The sequence below is a fragment of the Protopterus annectens genome, chromosome 5.part0 (genome assembly GCF_019279795.1).
Source record: "Protopterus annectens isolate FY-2018-M chromosome 5.part0, PAN1.0, whole genome shotgun sequence".
Taxonomy (NCBI): Eukaryota; Metazoa; Chordata; order Ceratodontiformes; family Protopteridae; genus Protopterus; species Protopterus annectens.
The window spans coordinates 140,720,931-140,740,064 of NC_056735.1; the positions used below are offsets into that span (position 1 = coordinate 140,720,931).

The 19,134-nt window shown below is 41.4% G+C and overlaps 1 protein-coding gene across 1 annotated transcript in view; it reads left to right on the forward strand.

The window, feature by feature from the left end:
- VWA3B (von Willebrand factor A domain containing 3B) overlaps window positions 1-19,134 on the forward strand; it is a 2,054,405-nt gene that overhangs the window by 236,131 nt on the left and 1,799,140 nt on the right. Inside the window, exon 3 of the mRNA XM_044071813.1 lies at window positions 10,874-11,124. Coding sequence (XP_043927748.1) covers window positions 10,874-11,124 — 251 coding nt within the window. The remainder of the gene's footprint in view (window positions 1-10,873; window positions 11,125-19,134) is intronic.

Consider the following 19,134-nt stretch of genomic DNA (forward strand, 5'->3'; position numbering starts at 1 on the left):
CCTACTGGATCTCAGCAAACTAAATCAGTTTGTGCAATATTCAAGGTTCCAGATGGTCACGGTTCAGTCCATTCTGCCTCTGCTGTGAAAGGATAATTGGATGTGCTCAACAGATCTTCAAGACATATACTATCATATCAAAATGAATAGGCACACCAGAAGATATCTGTGCTTCCAGCTGGAAGCCAGTCATTACCAGTGCGGAGAACTGCCCTTTGGTCGCACCACACCCTCCAGGTTGTTCACCAAATGCATGGCAGTGGTAGCGGCTCACTTAAGAATGCTGGGATTCCAAGTGTTTCTATACCTAGACAACTGGCTCTTAACTACCCCATTACCTCACAAATACAAGATACAAGGTTTAATTCTGACATTCTGGCTAGGCTTGTAATAGTTCATGGACTGATAGCCTAGTATTTACTTGGGACAACTGACAACTAGGCATCAAAGGACTGCCTGCATAAATTGTGCCTATTATATAGGCATCACAGTCAATTACAACAGATCACAACTGACACCTGCGCAAAGTCTGTAATTCATAGTTGCTTGCCTGGACACAGTCAAGCAGATTGCCTTGCTTCCTCCGTCTCATATCCAGACACTCAGATCCAAGATCAGGAAAGTAATTCAACATTCTTCTCTTCCAGCCTTTATAATTTTACAAGCCTTGGGATTCATTGCAGCTGCTAACACCTCCATTCCTCTAGCTAGGTTTCACATACAAACTTTTCTGTGGACTGTGTCAGCCTTGTGGTCCATTCTTCAACATCCTTTAACTGCCCCGGTCAAGATCACAAAAGCATACAAGAGATATCTTGTTTGGTGGATTCATTCAAACAAAGTGTCCGAAGGCCGTCCTTTTGTTCTTCCCCTGCCCATAACCACTGTGACCATGGATGCCTCCCAATTGGGGTGGGGGTGGTGCACTACTTGGGGAAAGACAGTCCAAGGTACATGGTCCCCAAGGAGGCCAAAAACCATATCAGTGTCCTGGAAATGGGAGTAGTCTTGCACGCCTTTCAAGATGTTCTCCCCTCTGGGACAGTTACTATCCAGATGGACAGTATGTCAGTGGTATGGTATACATCAGCAAACAGGAAGGAACCACATCTTACCCACTTTGTTGAGAAGCAATGAGAATGTGGCAGTGGGTGATCTCTTTTGGTCACTTTGTAATAGCACACTCTAGGGAAAGCCAACATGATTGTGGATGGACTATGCAGGTCAATTCTGATACCTCATGAGTGGTCTCTCAATGCCAAAGTAGCGAAGAGGATTTTTCATCGATGGGACTGACCATGCTGCAACCTATTTGCTTCTCCCCTCAGCAGCAGGTGCAGCTGGTTCTTTGCTCTAACCCCTTCAATGGGGATGTCACTGAGAGATGCTTTAGTCCACGAATGGCCCTCCTGTCTCCTTTATGCTTACCCAGCGATTCCTCTCATTCTCAAATTTCTACAGCCTGCCTTTCAGTTGAAGGGTACAGTTATCCTCATTGCCCACTTTTTTGGTTCCCCTTCCTCTGGCCTCATCTTCCTCTTCCACCTTGGATACTAGATCCCACTCCAGACCTCCTGTCTCACTCAACAGGGGTGACTTATTTGGACATAACAGGCCTCAAATTGACTGGATGTTGTTTTCTTTGGGCTTTTCCCAGTTAGGGGTCACCACAGTGGAACTCCGGTCCGCTAATGATTGGCAGTTGATTTTTACAGTGCTGAGGTGCCAGCCCGATACCCAACCTTCAACGAAGGCATGTCCATTCATGCATGTCTTTCGAATGCCACTCGACCACGGGAAGGACATGCAGACTCCACACAGAAGGCTCTCCAGCCGAGAATCGAATAGGAAAACCTCTTGTTGTGAGGCGACAATGCTACCACTGCGCCACCGCGGCTGTACTGACTGCATGATTTCTCCAAATCCATTGATTGCTAGACAGCCCAGGTTTTCCTTCATATTTTGTTATCTTCTCAAAAAGTTTCTGCTACAAAGATTTACAACAGTAAAGTGAAGAGATTTGTATTCTAGGCCCTTGACAGAGATCTGAACTCCCTTTCTGCCTCTGTAAATATAAAAGTAAAGTTCAGGACACAACCGTAGATGCAAATCTTCTTTATATTCTCACAAAATACAACAGATGAGCGCTTTCGTCTAATGACTAGACTTCATCAGATAAAAGCACTGGTACCAGTAACAACTTTTAAACATCAAGTCTCAATCGACAAATACACTTAATTAAAATTTAAAGTGATACACATGTTCACTATTAACTTTCCTGTTTTAATGTGTCATATAAAAAAACTATAAAAAACTATAAAACGTATTTGTAGTTTAAGTGAATAAATTTAAACCCATTTGTACAATCTCTAAATTGTAAAATCATTTTTAAGTATAACTCAAACTGATTACACGCTTTCAGTTTTTTTATGTAATACAGATTTTATACTAATATAGTCATTAAGACCTGGTGGGGAATTAGATTTAAGTCTGAGCTGCCATAACAGTTCCCTGTATAATAAAGCATTTTTCATATCACCCCCTCCCCTCAAAAAATCCTTTGTGACTGAATCAATTATACCAAATTTAAATCCTACAAACAAAGAACAAGATGCACTGTGTTTGTAGAAAGCATTAGTTTCCTTGTGGGTCCTAATGTCGTATAAATGTTCATAGATACGGTCCTTAAATGTCCTTTCAGTTTTTCCCTATATAGTATGCACTGCATGCAGTGCATATAGCCATATAAACTAACATTTTGGACTTACAGTTCCCTTTAATAAATCTTACTATACTATTCAGGCCGTTGTTTAATTTTACAGTTGCCTCTCCCCATATATAAGTACAAACACTGCACGCTCCACAAGGAGTGGTTGTCTTGTATTGTAAAGATTCCCTTTTTCCATGTTCGAAGGTCCTCTTGAAATTCATTCCCACCTTATATGTGAAAATGGGTTGTATACCCACTAACTGATGTACTTCCTTATTTGTCCACATTATCCACATTAAGTTGTAAAAGTTGTTACTGGTACCAGTGCTTTTATCTGATGAAGTCTAGTCATTAGACGAAAGCGCTCATCTGTTGTATTTTGTGAGAATATAAAGAAGATTTGCATCTACGGTTGTGTCCTGGACTTTACTTTTATATTTGGATTGGTTTCGATTTTTTACTTTGCCTCTGTAAATAGCTATACTTGATTTTTTCACTTCAGTTTTCAATGAATTGGCTAGCTTTTCTACAATTAAGTTCCAGTTAGCTGCCATTTCAAATTTCTGTCTAGGTGAAAATAATTCTACCGTAGCTTCTTCTAAATTATGTAAAACCATTCTCAAATGGGGCCTTTTTACTTAGACTCTGCTAAAGGATCCTGTCTGTCCTTGGGATATAACTTTTGTTCTACAGGTCCTGACTCAAATTCCCTTTGAACCTTCAGCCAGGTCAGATCAAAAATTTTTGTCTTGGAAAACCATTTTTCTAGTTGCTATCACATCAGCTAGATGCATATCTGAGCTCCAGGTTCTATCTTCCAAATCTCCTTACCTGTTTTTTTTTTTGCCTAAGGTAGCTTCTGAGTAAAACCTTAACCAGGTCATTAACCTTCCAGTTTTCTTTTCAAACTTTTCAAATAAAGGGGATACATGCTTCATTTTTCAGATGTGCATAGATAACTCTGGTTCTATGGAGATAAAACCAATGATTGCAGGAGGATTGACCAGTTGTTTGTCTCTTTCTCTCCTAACAAATTGGGCAAGCCAGTTTCTAAAGTTACACTGGACAAATGGTTAACTGATTGTATCTCCATCATCTACAGTAAAAGACAATTATCCTTGCCTAAGACTCTTGGAGCTCATTCTATGAGGTCTATGGCGGTCTCTTCAGCTTTTTGGTCAAGGGCTTCCATAGATAACATTTGTGCAGCTGCAACTTGGACTAATGCTCATACTTTTATTTCTCATTACAAATTGGATTTGGTTTCCAGGAACAGAGTTGCATTTGGCTCAGCAGTACTCCGGAATATCCTTCCATTAGGGCCACCCAAGATTCAACTAGATGGGGACTCTGTCCCATCAGTTGAGGAATGAATAAAAGGACAACCTCAGATTAAAAAGTTATGTACTCACCATAATGTTTCATTCTTCCTCAACTTTCTGCCCACCTATCCCCTTTCCTTTGCTCCTAGAAAGACCTAAGAGTTTTTTCTTTGGGAACCTTTGTTCATTGTTTGAGTTCCAGCTCCTTTTCTTATTTTATCTTTTCTTATTTTCTTTAAGGTATTGTCCCTTATCTCTAAGGGCAGCAAACTTGATCTGAGGTATGTTAAGTTGGTGGGTCATTATAGGTAAAAGGAGGAGCTCAAGAGTTTGGATCCGAGGATCTGGTAGAAGTGGCAGAGTTAGATATGAAACCCATCAGTTGAGGAAGAATGAAAATTGGCAATACAGATGGAATGTTATGGTGGGTACATAACCTTTTTTTAATTTCCCTTAAAAACTATTTTGCACACAATTTATGATTAGCTATAATTAATGTACTTAAAAAAGCATATTTTCCAGACCTTTCAACTAAATGTTCTACATACAGCTGGGGCAGTGCTGATATACTACATATCTATTAGGAATGTAATTACACAAAAACAGTATTATCCAGGGCACAGAAAAAATAGGATTGCTAGAGGATAGTATTTCTTAGAAATTTGCCATATGGTATATCCCTCCATTGACATAACAATGAAAGACTTAAGGACATTGATGTTTATTTTTATGTTGATCAAACTTTATATTACAAAAGTAGGTTAGACTTTAAATTATTAATTGGGAGACGTTTGTAGAAATGACATTAAAATATTGAAAATCTTATAACATATTAGCACTTTTTAATGACTGTAATAATAGGTTCATAGGTAGGTACTAGGCTATTGGCCCTAGGGCCTATACAAGCCTAGCCAAAATGTACCCTGGCTTTCGCCACCCAAGAAAATGATTTTCCTGTGCCCCTGTCAAGCAGAACCACAGAAGTGATCCCCGGGGTGAATTTCCTATTACCCATCCAATCATCAAGATTTTTCTTGAAGAGTGCTAATGAGGAGCTCTGTTTCACATAGATAGGTAGTCTGTTCCAGAGTATGGGAAGTCTCTGGGACAGGAATCTATCCCTCCAGCATGTTCTGTTTATTGTGGTGACAAGGTTTAGGTCCTTAGAGCGTGTAGCTCGGAGGGATTGGGATTTCTTTAAGTGGAGCATGTCCAACAGCTCTGGGTTTGACATAGCTTTGTATGTTAGGCAGAGATCGCCTCTGAGTAGGCAATATGCGACGGAGTAAAGCTGGAGTTTTCTGAGACGGTTCATGAAGGCATCTGTTTGAGGCCAGTAATCCTCTTTGTGAGGTATTTTTGCGGCCTTTCCAGTTTTTGTAGATGTCTTGTGAGGTACATACCAAAAGGGGCGTTGTACTCTATAATGGGTCTAATGAGTGATGAGTAGAGGGGAACAATGACCTCTTTTTTCTGGATGAGAAACCTTTTGTGATGAGGTGTGCCACGTAGAAGGATTTCCTGACCACTTTGGCGATGTGATTATCAAAGGAGAGACTACTGTCCACCTGTGTCCCAAGGTCTCTTATCACACTTTCAGTGTTAAGTAGACTAACGCCTATGTGGTAGTTCATGGGTACAGAATTTTTACCAAAGGGGATGACAATGCACTTTTTGGCATTGAGCTTGAGACCATGTCTTTGACACCAGGCATCTGTCTCAGTGAGGCCCTTTTGTAGGATGTCCACATCGTTGGGAGTTTCAATTATGGCTCCTAGTTTGCAGTCATCTGCGAATTTAGTTAGCCAAAGACCTTCTGTGTTAGCCTGTACTTCAGAGAAGTAGATACCAAACAGGAGAGGACCCAGGACTGAACCCTGTGGTACTGCACTTGTCACTGGTCTGAAGTCTGATTTGGAGTCTGCTACTTTCACAGTGTGGGTTCTTTCAGTAAGGCAGTTGGCAACCCATCTTGTGACATAGGGATGTAATACTTAGAGGGAATGTTAGGAAATTGCTTAAAATCCTTCTTTGAGTTTAAATACATACTGTAATAGATTCCCTTCTGTTTTTATTACACCTTACCAAATGCAAATATGCCCATATTGTTATTTAGTTACATAATCAATTATGTTTTTGTTATCCCATTTACCTCCTATGATCTTTGAGCATGCAAATATATACAGCAGCAATGTATAATATTTAAGTGAGATCGGTTGCTTTGTCATCACTACACTTTGCCGTTGTTAATATTTTATTTGTTTTTTAGTATTAACATTATTTTTATACTTTACTCATATGTTTAATAGTTTACTTAGTCATAATTGCATTTTCATTTGTGTTTTATTATTGTAGTTGATCTGCTGTCATTTCTGTTAATTTGATCCTTTGTCACAGTTTGAGTGTTCAGAAATTTTAATGCTGTACTTAATTGTGTCTTACATAAAATCTTAAAAAAAATACTTAAAATACGTTAGTGTTACTTAACAATAAAAGTTGATAACAAAAAGAAAGAAACCAATATAAACCATTGCGTATATCTTCAGTTTTCTTCCCCCAGTATTCTAACCATGGTGAATGCCTTCTTCACTGCATGGATATACACTGTCACTGTTAGTCTTTTTTATTCATAAAGCCAGGCCAGTCTGAAAGGATTCCCAGCTTTTCATCTCCTTCTCTACCACCCCGGCCCAAAAAAAAAAAAAAAAATCTTGGATCTAAAGTTTCTATACTGGTTCTGGCAAAGTAGCTAACAGACTACATTTAGTTTTGTTATAAAAAATATGGCAAGTTCCTTCCCTGAGTTCCAAGGGCTCAATCTAGTAGGGCAGTCAATGTCTTTAAAATCTTTTTTTTTTAATAAAGTAACTCTGAAGAACTGCGGTGGTGGTGCTGTGGTAGCGTTGTCGCCTCACAGTAAGACGTTGTCCTGTTCGATTCTCAGTTAGAGCGTCTTCTGTGTGGAGACATGCGTGAATGGGCGTACCTTTGTTAAAGGTTGTGCATCAGGGCTGGCAACTCGGCACGTAAAAATCTACTGCCAATCATTAGCGGACTGGAGTTCCGCTGTGGCGACCCCTAACCGGGAAAAGCCGAAAGACACAACAACAACAGCTCTGAAAGATATTTGTGCAGTAGCTATCTGTTTTTTTTTCTTAATACTTTTAAAAGGCACTGCAAACTGGATGTGATGTGATGTCCAGGCCTTCCTCTGGGGCCACTGTTATAAGGGGGATGGTTCTTATAATACAAGCTACCCAAGAGGATTAGCTTGAGGATCTGTCTTGCTGTTAGTGGGAAATGAACCTCATCTTACCAGATGTAAAAGCTTAATGCTTACTGTAATGATAGCTTTGGATGAGTTAGCCCTTCCTCAGTAACCCACCTTCCTTCCTGCTCCTCACTTCTGAAGTCGGTCTAGAGGTATAATGCTACGTTTTGTCCACTGGAGACAGTTAGTAGGGCACTTGTCACTGTGCTGGCCAATGAGGCCAGAAGTCACATGTAAGTACTCTGTACTGGTCATCATATACAGAGGCAACATAATTCACTTTCTTGTGCCTCATCAGCTGCTATTCCATCCTATTCATGACTTCCTGCCACAACAGAATAGTGCAGCAAGATTAGGGGATGTAAACCTCACAAAAAGAGTCATCCAGTATCATCAAACCACAGAGGGTCTAGTTTTTACTCTAAATTCCTTTTTTGTTGCTAACAAAGTCCAAGGGCTTCAGCCCAAGCCTCAATGGGCTTTGTTAAGCAACCTAAATCAGTTCATTCCCAAACAGAAATTCTAGGTGGCCCTGTATTGCCAAAAGAGATTGGATGTGCTCTTTGTACCTCTAAGACATATAGCTATAGTTCAAAATAACCAGTGATTTGGAGTGGTTCCTTCACCTTCAGGGGGGTGGGGTGGGGGGACTAGCCATTATCAGTTTCAGACCCTTCAGTTTGGACTCTGTAGCTTCCAGACTGTTCTTGGAATGCATGGCAGTAGTAGCAGTGTACTACAAACTGCAGAAAATAAGTGTTTACCTGTTTAGGTAACTGAGAGAATTTAATCTAAGTCAGGGATTACTTGCTCCTGCTCTTCTCTGTCTCTAGAAAGAAATTACAACACATTTTCAAACTCCTAAATGGAGCCATCCAAGTGCCTGAAGTTTATAGACTGCATGCTACACACTAGATCTTGTATAATCAGCTTTTTGCAAAAGAGAATTTCTATGCTACTTTCACTGGTCTTGGATATTCTTTGGTCTTCTCAGGTTTCAGCAGTCATGCACCTCAGGGCACTGGGGATCATGATGGTTGTAGTTTTTCTAATTCCCCATGCAAGTTTCTATATGAGGATACTTTGCTTGGGGGTTCAGTGGAATCAAATGTCAGAGTTTCTGTCATCTGCAGTCAGGTATTCAAGCCACATCAGACTCATCTTGCTTGTTGGCTGCCCAAAACAAACCTTTCCTTGGGTAGCCACTTCCTTCTCCTTGTTCCTCTACAGTAGTCAACACAGTTGCTTCTAACCTAGTGTGAATGGGTTTTTGGGATCAGGCGATGTATGGTATTTGGTTGCACACAGAAACCAGTTTATAAATCAACACCTTTGAGATAAGGGCAGTCTTTCTCACAGTACAGACTTTCCAGGAATCTTTTCTTCATGGAACAGTTACCATGCACAGAGACATTATGGGGGGCGATATGTATTATATCAACAAATCGGGTGACACCCTTTTCCTGTCACCGATGAGGGGAGGGCTTTAAGCTCCGGGAGTGGGTGATATTTCCCAATCATTTTCTTGTAGCTGCTGATTTACCTGGAAAAGCCAGCTCTCTGCTGGACTGGCTCAGCAGGTGTCCATTAATATCTGATGAGTGGTTCCTTATCTGGTCAGTGGTGAGGCTTTGCTGTGATCTTTCTAACTGGCCAATGCAAAGATCCCCTCTTGGTCAGTTGGCCAGTAATGCCCTAGTCCAAGAGTAGTCTTCAGGTTTCATGAATGTCTTTTTCCTTATTTCCTCTAATTGCAGAGTTTCTGCAGAAATCATTACAAAGAAATCCAAGGCCATTCTCATCTCCTTGTGGCCCCACTTTGGCCTCACTAGGTATGGTTTCTCTTGCTTTGGCCTTACCTCCTGAGGAAGCAACTTATACTGAGCCATTTCAAGAATCTTTTCTCTCATTTTTCTGGTAATCCTCAACTGGAACAACAGGGCTTATACCTTACCATTTGGTATCTCCATTCCTGCTGATGAATAGGGACCCTAATTACCCTGACAGACTGATCTGTATTCTAGTTTCTAACACCAAGCCCAACACCAGAAAAACATATAAGGACATGTTTATGCATTTGGTGGTGTGGATTTTGGTGAAAAAAAAGTGTGGATCCCTGTTCTGTTCCATTTCCCATGGTTGTGGACTATATAGCCAGTATCTTTGAAACTGGACTAAGCTTCTCCTCTATTAAGGCTCAACAGGCAGCAAAATTGGATTTCCATTTGCGTGACCAGATTTCATCTTTAGCTTCCATTAAAGTGTGGAATACATTTCTAAGGGGAATCTTTCTTCTCAGACGTCCACATCTTCAGTCTGTTCCACTAAGGGACCTTAACTTCATTATAGAACAATTGACTCATCCTGCCTTCAAGCCCGCTTTGAGAGCAGAACCAAAATCTGTCTCCTGGAAAACTACTTTTGTTATAGACATTACTTCAGCCATGTCTATTTTTGAGCTACAGTAGTGCTACACACTTACCCTACCTTTTTGAGAAGTGTGGCTACTGAATCTTACATAAACTAATCAGTTAAACTTCTGGTTTCCAAATCATTTTTATCATGCATAATACAGGTCAGTTGCTAAGGTCGCAGTTCTTTCAATAGAAGAGAATGAACCAGGCTGTGTTAGATACAAATGTTATGTACTTATCATAATAAGAGATCTGCAATATCATGGATTATCCGCTTGTACATCCTTACTCATCTTTGTCAAGCCATGGAGGGGGTGTGGATTATATTTGGGCTAAGTGTTTGGCATATTGTTTCTGGGGACTCAGACTCAGCTTTGGAGAGGCAGAAAAATGCTAGGGATTATGGAAATGGAAGAGACGGTAAAGCCTGGAAAAGATGTTATCAGTGCTGAGGCAACTGAAAATCAGTGTCAAAATCTTATTAGTACAGGGGATGAACTATGACCATGCATACCTGTCATTATGATAAATACAATAACTTTTATGTGTTAATTTGGATAAAAATCAGTATTCTGAATATGCTGTAGCAATTTAACTACTGTATTTTATGTTTTAATAAGATTTTGACTTGTATTATAGATGAGAAATATTTCATTACACTAAGAGACTTATATGATATTTTATTAGATTTTAGAAATGTGTGATGATGATGATAAAAAATCTTCTGGTCAAACTTTTTTATTTTAAATACACTGTTTTTTATGTGGGCGCATTGGGCTTTACAGTGCCTAAGTACAGTTGCTTGCCCACTTCACTGGAAGGAAGTTTGGGCTGAAAAACTGAAGACAATTTGGAACAATGTGGGGTAAATAATGGAATCTCACAACTCCTATTTCATAAGCTAAACAAGTGCAATACTTGTGTTTTCTCAGCCGGAATATGCCACAGATCAGAACAAATCTGATGGGTAAAAGAGACACAGAAAGTGGGCAATCCTAAATTTGCTATTTACAGTTATTGTGACCTTGTCTTAAAGCTTTTATTTTATGATAAGCACCTGTACAATTATAATTTTTATGTAAGTAATCTATGTTGCTCCTTGTAACAGTGATAGTTTTACAAGAAAAGTTGAACATTTATTTATTGTATTCATCAGGTGACAGCTAACAAGGAGCGACTGCACGAGTTTGCTAACCATCTGGCTCAGGCTATTAAATTGTACAAAGAGAGGCTGAATTGGCTTACAAGTGGGAGTCAGCAGATATTTGGAGTAATTCAAGAGCACAGCATTGCCATAGTTCTGGTATGCAGTAGTATGACAAAGGCTCATTTTGATCTTTGCCGTGATGCTCTTTGTATGGTTCTAAAGGAGCAAGTGTCTCATATTGCCAGATTTAATATTATTCGGTAAGTGATACTTCTTTTATAGTGACTTGTTAATTTTTTCTTATTTAAGACACTCTGCAGTTATCTCTTTGAAAGTATATGCCACAAACTGCTACTCCATGTTTTTTATTGTCTGCTTTTGCCACAAATAATATATATAGCAGCATATATGAAAAGGAATGTTTTGATTCTTTCTATACTTTTGACAGCTGCAGATATGAAGGCACTCACCTCCGAAAAACTGAAAACTGAGGAACCCTTTCTTTGTCTGTTCTTTTCTTCCTCTGGCCAGTGATCTTCCACCTCAGCCACTCATTTAACCTGTTGTTTCCGCTTGGGGCAGGGGTGAGTAAACCAAGATGGTGTCATCATCTCTGTAGAGACCAGGGTTTTTTTTTTTTGCTATGTCCCTAACACTTATTGCATAACAGAAGAGCATTCTTCCTGGAGAGTATGTAGTGGGCATAGTGAGAGACTGTCACTCACTTCTGCAAGTGATATAAGCCTGCAGACAACCTACCTTCTGAATTTTCTCTTTTCCAACAGGAATACATGTACACAACAATAAACTCCGAAATGTATTTATGGAAAAGTTATAGGTTCATAGGTTCATAGGTTCATACTAGGCTATCTGCCCTAGGGCATTTATAAGCCTAGCCAGAGTGTGTGTGGCTTTCACCACCCCTTGGAATGAGAATACTATGCCCATTTAGGGTTTAGTTTACTGTGCCTCTGTCTAGTAGTGACACAGAGATGACCCCCGGGGTAAACCTACGATCTCCCATCCACTCGTCAAGATTTCTCTTGAAGAGTGTCAGTGAGGGGCTCTGCCTAACATGGACTGGGATTCTGTTCCAGAGTGTAGGGAGCCTCTGGGTTATGAATCTGTCCCTCCAGCACGTCCTATTTATTTCTGTGTTGAGGTTCAAATCTCTCGCTCTCGTGGCTCTGGTGGATTTGGATTTTCTGAGGTGGAGCATGTCCATTAATTCCGGATTGGACATGGCCTTGTACGTCAGGCATAGATCGCCTCTGAGTAGGCGGTATGCGACTGAATAGAGCTGGAGTTTCTTCAGCCGGGCAGCATATGACATATGTTTGAGACCCTTGATCCTCTTGGTGAGGTACTTTTGGGGTCTTTCTAACTGCTGCAGGTGTCGGGTAAGGTACATCCCAAATGGGGCATTGTACTCAATTATGGGCCTGATAAGGGAAGAGTATAGGGGCACAATGACCTCTCTTGATCTAGATGTGAATCCTTTCATGATAAGGTGGGCAATATAGAAGGTCTTCCTAACCACTTTGGCAATGTGAGTGTCGAATGAGAGGTTACTGTCAACTTGGGTCCCTAGGTCCCTGATTACTTCTTCCGTACTTAATGGATTACCACCTATGTGGTAATTTGTGGGTACTTTGTTTTTCCCAAAGGGTATTACTATACATTTTTTGGCGTTCAGTTTAAGGCCATGGCTCTGGCACCAGTTATCCGTTTCTATGAGGCCTTTATGAAGGATGCTTGTATCTGCTGGGGTATTGATTATGGCACCCAGTTTGCAGTCATCTGCGAACTTTGTCAGCCACAATCCTCCTATGTTTGCTTGCACCTTGGAAAAATAAATGCCGAACAAGAGGGGTCCCAGGACCGAGCCCTGTGGGACACCGCTTGTGACTGGCTTAGAGTCTGACATGGCTCCAGCAATTCTGACCTTGTGGGTTCTGTCCTTGAGCCAGTTTGCAATCCATCTTATGACATATGGGTTTACATTTAAGCTGGTGAGCTTGTCTATGATGCCCGAGTGGGGTATTGTGTCGAAGGCTTTTGCAAGGTTGAGGTAGGCTGTGTGAACTGCCTTACCCTCATCAATGGCCTTAGTGACTGTTTCAAAAAAGTCGACCAGGTACAAAAGGCAGGATCTGCCCTTGACAAAGCCGAATTGGGTAGGATCCAGTGTCTGTAGGTCCCCAATGTCTTTGTTTATGAGTTCCATAATGATCCTCTCCATAGCTTTGCAGACCAGGCTCATCAAGCTTATACAAGAAGCTCGATGCTTTCCATAGGATCATTAAGTATCGCATCTAGGAGAATACATGCTGTTTGTTCTTAAAGGCCTAATCTACAACCACCAGTTTAATCGCTATTGAGAGATTGGTTGACTTCTTCAAGGATGTTAGGATTACTTGTCCTTGGTGTATTTTTACAGAAGCTACTCATCCAAGAGATCTGTCCACCACAGGCAGAAAACTGACTTGAAACTAAGGATTTTGAGTCATGACTATATTATCAATATGGCTGCATTGACAGTATTTAAAAATGTGACAGAACCCAATCAAGGAATAATATTCTTTATGGTGCCTGAATAATGGAGCAAGGAAAAAGCTATGAATACACTGATAAAATAATTATGTCATCTGCCATCATGGGCCTGTGGACCCCTAATTGTTTGTTTCATGTATCTTATTTTTACACTTCTATTTTTGAGCAAGCCATGGCCATGAAAAACTGTCCAGTCTTCTCAACTTTGAGAAGTCTGAGATGTTTGAAGAAGTCATTAATATTGCATATTTGGTAAGATACTATCTGGTTCACTGTGCCCTTGACATTGCAGATGTGATGGTCAGGACTTGGTCACTGGCACCTAACTCTGTGTGTGTGTGTGTGTGTGTGTGTGTGTGTGTGTGTGTGTGTGTGTGTGTGTGTGTGTGTGTGTGGGGGGGGGGGGGTGACTTGGCCCATGCTGTCGTCATTTCATGAGAAACTGTTCCCAGGTATCCTGTTGACCTCTTAATATGTGAAATACTTTATGGTAAACCCTCCCAGGGAATTATTAAAAATTTCCAGAAGACAGTTAAGGCCATTTCCAGTGTGAATTACTTTCATAGATCTACACTGTCTGAATGAAATGTGTTTGTTAGATCAAGTACATAAAACCCCATTAAATTGTACAAGTATCTCCACTAAGTTGAAGACATATCAAAAGATAATAAAAATACAAAACTTTTTTTTTTTTGTGGGGGGTGGTAAGTTCTCTTCTGCTAGCCATACCCCTACAACTTACTATACTAACTCCAAGTTCCCATGACCACCGAGGAAGGAGAACATTTGGAATTTTATAAAATCTATTGCTTTCTGTGCCCCATAGTTATTTGACCACAGAAACAAGAAATAGTAAACAAAAAAAAAAAAAGGTTAACTCCAAAGCACACTTCATATAATCGACACAAAACATTCAGACATTCTGTGGAAACCCAACTTAATCAAATATTCCACTCAACAAGATGGCACCTTAACCCATGAAACTATAATGAAACAGAACTTGATGTAATGTCACACGATAAGCTAGGATGGTCCCATATGTGTAGTCCACATTTACTAAACATTTTTAGCTATTTCAATGGCTGGGTTAGTCCCCCTAGGCATGGTCCATTTTCAGGGTAATAAGGTGACATTCATACTGACTAGCAGAAATTTAGCTAGAACACCAGCAGGAATTTGTGATTCATTTTTATGGTGCATGGAGTCATATCAGGAATTAGGAGGTCCTTTACTAAAAGAAAATACTGTCTTTGTCTTCTTACTGCAGGAGGGAAGATTGCCAATCAAAAATGCTTTTTGAGATGGATGATTTGGAGGTTGATATTCCCCAGCAATGGTGATGAGGCACTGTGAAAATATCTAGTGTTAAGAACTGGCACTAATGATGATTTACAAGGGCTTTGTGCTGATTTGAATTTGCAAAATACTATGAATCCTTCAATTTCAACACCAGACCTATTTGAAGAGAAGTTTTCACATTTTGCAAAAATGGGAGATCCAGGAAATGTTCAAATAGCTCTTTGTGACCACAGATGTTTGCAGAATGGTGATAGCTGCAGGACATTCTAGCATGAAGCTTGAAACATGGATTCCCTTTTCTTTAGGTCAAAGATATTTTTCTCAAATGCAGCATTTGGAAAGAGTGGGATTCCCCATGGATTGCTGTCAAGTTTTGACAACAGGTGATATCACCATTTGGGATGCATATTCAGCAAATCAGAGCACTGATTTTCAGAATGAGCCTATTTCTGACATTAGCTTAGAAAATGAAGCACTTATACAGATCTACACAGAACTTGAGCACATAAAAAACATGATACCCCAGAATGAACGTACATTGTGTGATGTGTACTTAAACAGGTGACTTAAGAGTTCATTAGTTTTCTAGGAATATTTATATGGAAGAAAAGGATATTGTTGCTGTACTAAATAAAATTTACACTATTATTTCTACCTTCACTCATTTGAAACATGGATTGGTTATAGGGGCTGGATATTGAGAAAGTACAGTTGACTTATTTGTGGACAATTGCTCTTTGAAACATATTGAAATTAAACTGTGTGCAAAGAATATTAAATGTTTCACAACCTAATAACTATTTTGTGTGTGGACAGTTGGACTATATTACAACTCTAAACGTTTACTGGTTACACTTACCCCTTATAATCTGTATGCCTGTTCTACCTTGAACAGCACATACAGATTGCTCTGCAATATTGTGCTTGGGCTGGGCCCCGCTCCATTCACCTCGCTTTACTCGGCTCACTCCGCTCCCCTACCCTGCCCCCAATTCCCACCCACCCATCCCCACTACATCTACATTTATTTAACCCCAGTGTCACTTGACCACTCCCACCACCAATTAACTGCCTGCAAATAGCTGCCACTCCTCCATATTAAATCCCTACCTAATACTTAATACTCACTGTTTGCTGCCACACCCCTACCTATCTCTACAACCTAAGCCTGTATAATACCTTATTTAATTACATTTTACAATGTAAATCTTACTCCCATTGTTCTTACTCGCCCTCACTACCCTAACTCATAGTACATCAATAAATACTGCCATACCCTTAGAGAATACTTCCTATCATACAACATACACTATAACACATAGTAAAACTCACACAAATTTCACCATCTCTTCAATATTATTTAATGAAAACAATATAGCACACACTAACAAGATCTACCTACCCCATCCACACATTCAAAAATCAACACACATACACCTCAAAAACCTTTCCAGCATAATTAAACATATCATAACTATCAGTACAATACTTCTGACTGCAGGTGACATACACCCAAACCCAGGACCATGCTACAACATACTTCCTAACAAAGGAAAATCTGACTTACTCATCATAAACATCAATACCAGACGTATCTCTAATAAACTCCCTGACCGGCATGCATTCATTAGTCATTACTCCCCTGATATACTTACCATTACTGAGACCTGGCTGAAACCTAATACCCAAAACAAAGAAATCCTCCCTCCAGGATATAATATTGTTCAGCTAGACAGATCTAGTAGGATGGGAGGGGGAGTTGCTATTCTTTTCAAAAGCACACTCAACCTCCAACCTCTTCAAATCCCTATACCCAAAATTCAAAATTCTGAAACTATAGGCTCTGTCCTAGCTCTAAACAATGAAAAACACATCAACATTCTCTGTAGCTATATTCCTCCAGGCAATAACTCTTCTACTATTGAAGAAATCCTTCAATGGGTAAGCTATAACCTGCCACAGGAAGCTATTATACTAGGTGACCTAAATACTGACTGGTTAGCTTGTAACTCCATTAACTCCACCAACCAAATGAATCTCTATGGATTTAACCAAGTCATACAAGACTCCACTAGAATAGATAAAAAATCCCCAAAACAATCCATTATTGATAGGACATTAACTGCCCCAAACAATGCTACCAGACAGGATGCCTTCCAGATGGACTTAGTGACCATCACCCCACTTTCCTTGTAAGGAAACGTACCAGTACTCCAAAACCTATAATCTACAGAGAGATCAGGGATGACTCTACTATAAACCAACAGGACCTAAATGACGATGTTAAGTTGTCTATCTCGCCTTCATTCTTGCTGGATGGGTTCGGAGCCAATCCTTGGCTCCGACTCGGCCTTTTACTAAAGCTCGAGAGCTATTTACCGGCTCGAGGCCTCCCCTTATCCCACAGTGCTAGGCGTCAGATACCCAGATCTCGTTTGCCGCTTCAGCTACGAGGTTGGGTTTTTCTTCCGGCTCCAGGTCGTATAATTCTTTATTGTATTTTTTGCTACCAGTATTGTGTAATATTCAGTCATTCTTCCCTATTAGTTTAATTAGATTGTGTACCCCCTTAGATCCCACTTAGAAACTCTTTTTTCTGTTGTTACAGAGTTTTCTTCACCCCCCCCCCTCACCCTTTAGGGTAGTGTTAGGCCTAGTTAGCTGCGTTTTTCTAGTCTTATAGTTATCTTGTATAATATATATATAGATATTTTTGTTAGTGATAACTGTTGTGGTTTTAGTGGTATTGTTACTGTTAGTTTTACCTAGTGCGTGTGTGTGTGTGTGTGTGTGTGTGTGTGTGTGTGTGTGTGTGTGTGTGTGTGTGTATTGTTTTAAGCACTAGTTAACTAACTTGGTATCTCTTCTGTAATATGTCTAAAGATACCAAGGTCTCAGGTTTTAAGAAGTGTGACTCGTGCTGTCAGAAGATGTCTCTGACAGACGGTCACACTTCTTGTGTTTATTGCTTGGGCCCCCCTACACCTGCAGGACTCCTGTTCGGTCTGTCATGCCTTCAGTCCGAGAGTCCTGCAGGAGCATTGGAATAAGCTCATTTTGAGGGGCTTGTTAAAGCCAGAAGGATCCCCGGCCAAGCCTTCGTCGGGGAAATCCTTAAAGCCCGCCAAACCGTCGGCTCCCTGTTTGGAGCCGACGCCGAGTGGAGCTTCTGTCTCCTCATCGGTTCCAGCTGGAACCGACACTTCGAGACCTCAGTCGGCTCCGACATTGCTATCGGAGCCTTCTCTGAGCCAAAAGCATTCGAGGTCTCCCTCGTTAGAGTCCGTTCGTTCGGCTCCTAGGTCTCCATTACTCCAATTGGAGCGGAGCCATAGATCCCATTCCTCTCGGTCCTCCAGGCTATCTGATCATGACTTGGAGAGGGTGGTCAGTAGGCTCCTTAAGTCGCAGGCACTGGCCAAAATATTGACTAGCCCTTCTCAACAGACTGTGGCTATCCCTGTGTCTTCAACAGTTCCTCCTCCGACTCTTCCACTGTGTTCGGAGCCGGAGCTTGTTGGGGCTCGAATCGTCGGAACGTCGGAGCCGATACCACACCTTTTGGCTCCCTCGTCAGCTCTGATCTCTTCAATGGTTCCATCCTTGGAGGGATCCGGTCACCGAGACTCCCTCGTCGGCTCCGAGGGGGCGAGTGGCATTGGACCCTTGTCCGACCCCGTTCTCCCTCTTGGGGCCTCGGCGCAGGTGAGCTCGGCCCCATCAGCCTCGGAGCCATCCCTCTCGGTGCCGGGAAGGGTTCTCGTCTCTTCGGAGCAGGGACCCTCTTCTCTGCCTGATAGGGGTGCCTTTGAGGTCATGAGGGGTGTGCTGACTCCGGTGTTGGCTCCGCTATCGACCCCTTCGGCTCCTTCCTCTAAGGTGCCTGCGTCGGTCTCTGTCCACCCTCCTGACCCCAAGCGTGGAGAACAGGCACTCCAGGTAGCCCCATTGGGTGTATCTTCCTCTTCCGAGGCCTCCCCTGATCATTCAGAGAGCCCCATCGGAAGAGAAAATGTAAGAGGAAACATGTTGACTCCCCCGAGTCAGTCACCTCAGACACCGACTTGGAGGATTCGGAAGGGTCCCCAAGGTCCCCCTCTGAGGATGTCTCCTTCTCAGACATCCTTGAGATCCTTAGACGGAGAGGGAACTGGACTGCCCTTAACCCTTCCGAGGATGAGTCGGTGTACCTGGATGCATTTGGTTCTCACCCTTCCACCTCCTGGGTGTCTCCACCTTTCAACCCGCTCATGGAAGTGGTGGCTCGGAAGGCATGGACGGCCCCGGACACAGTGGAACCAACTCCCCACAGGCCCACAAAATTCATTACAGCCCCGTCCGACAAACAGTTTCTTACAAAGGGTGTCCCTGTTGATGCCATGGTGGTTGCAGCAGCCACTAAGAAGGAGTTGGCTGAC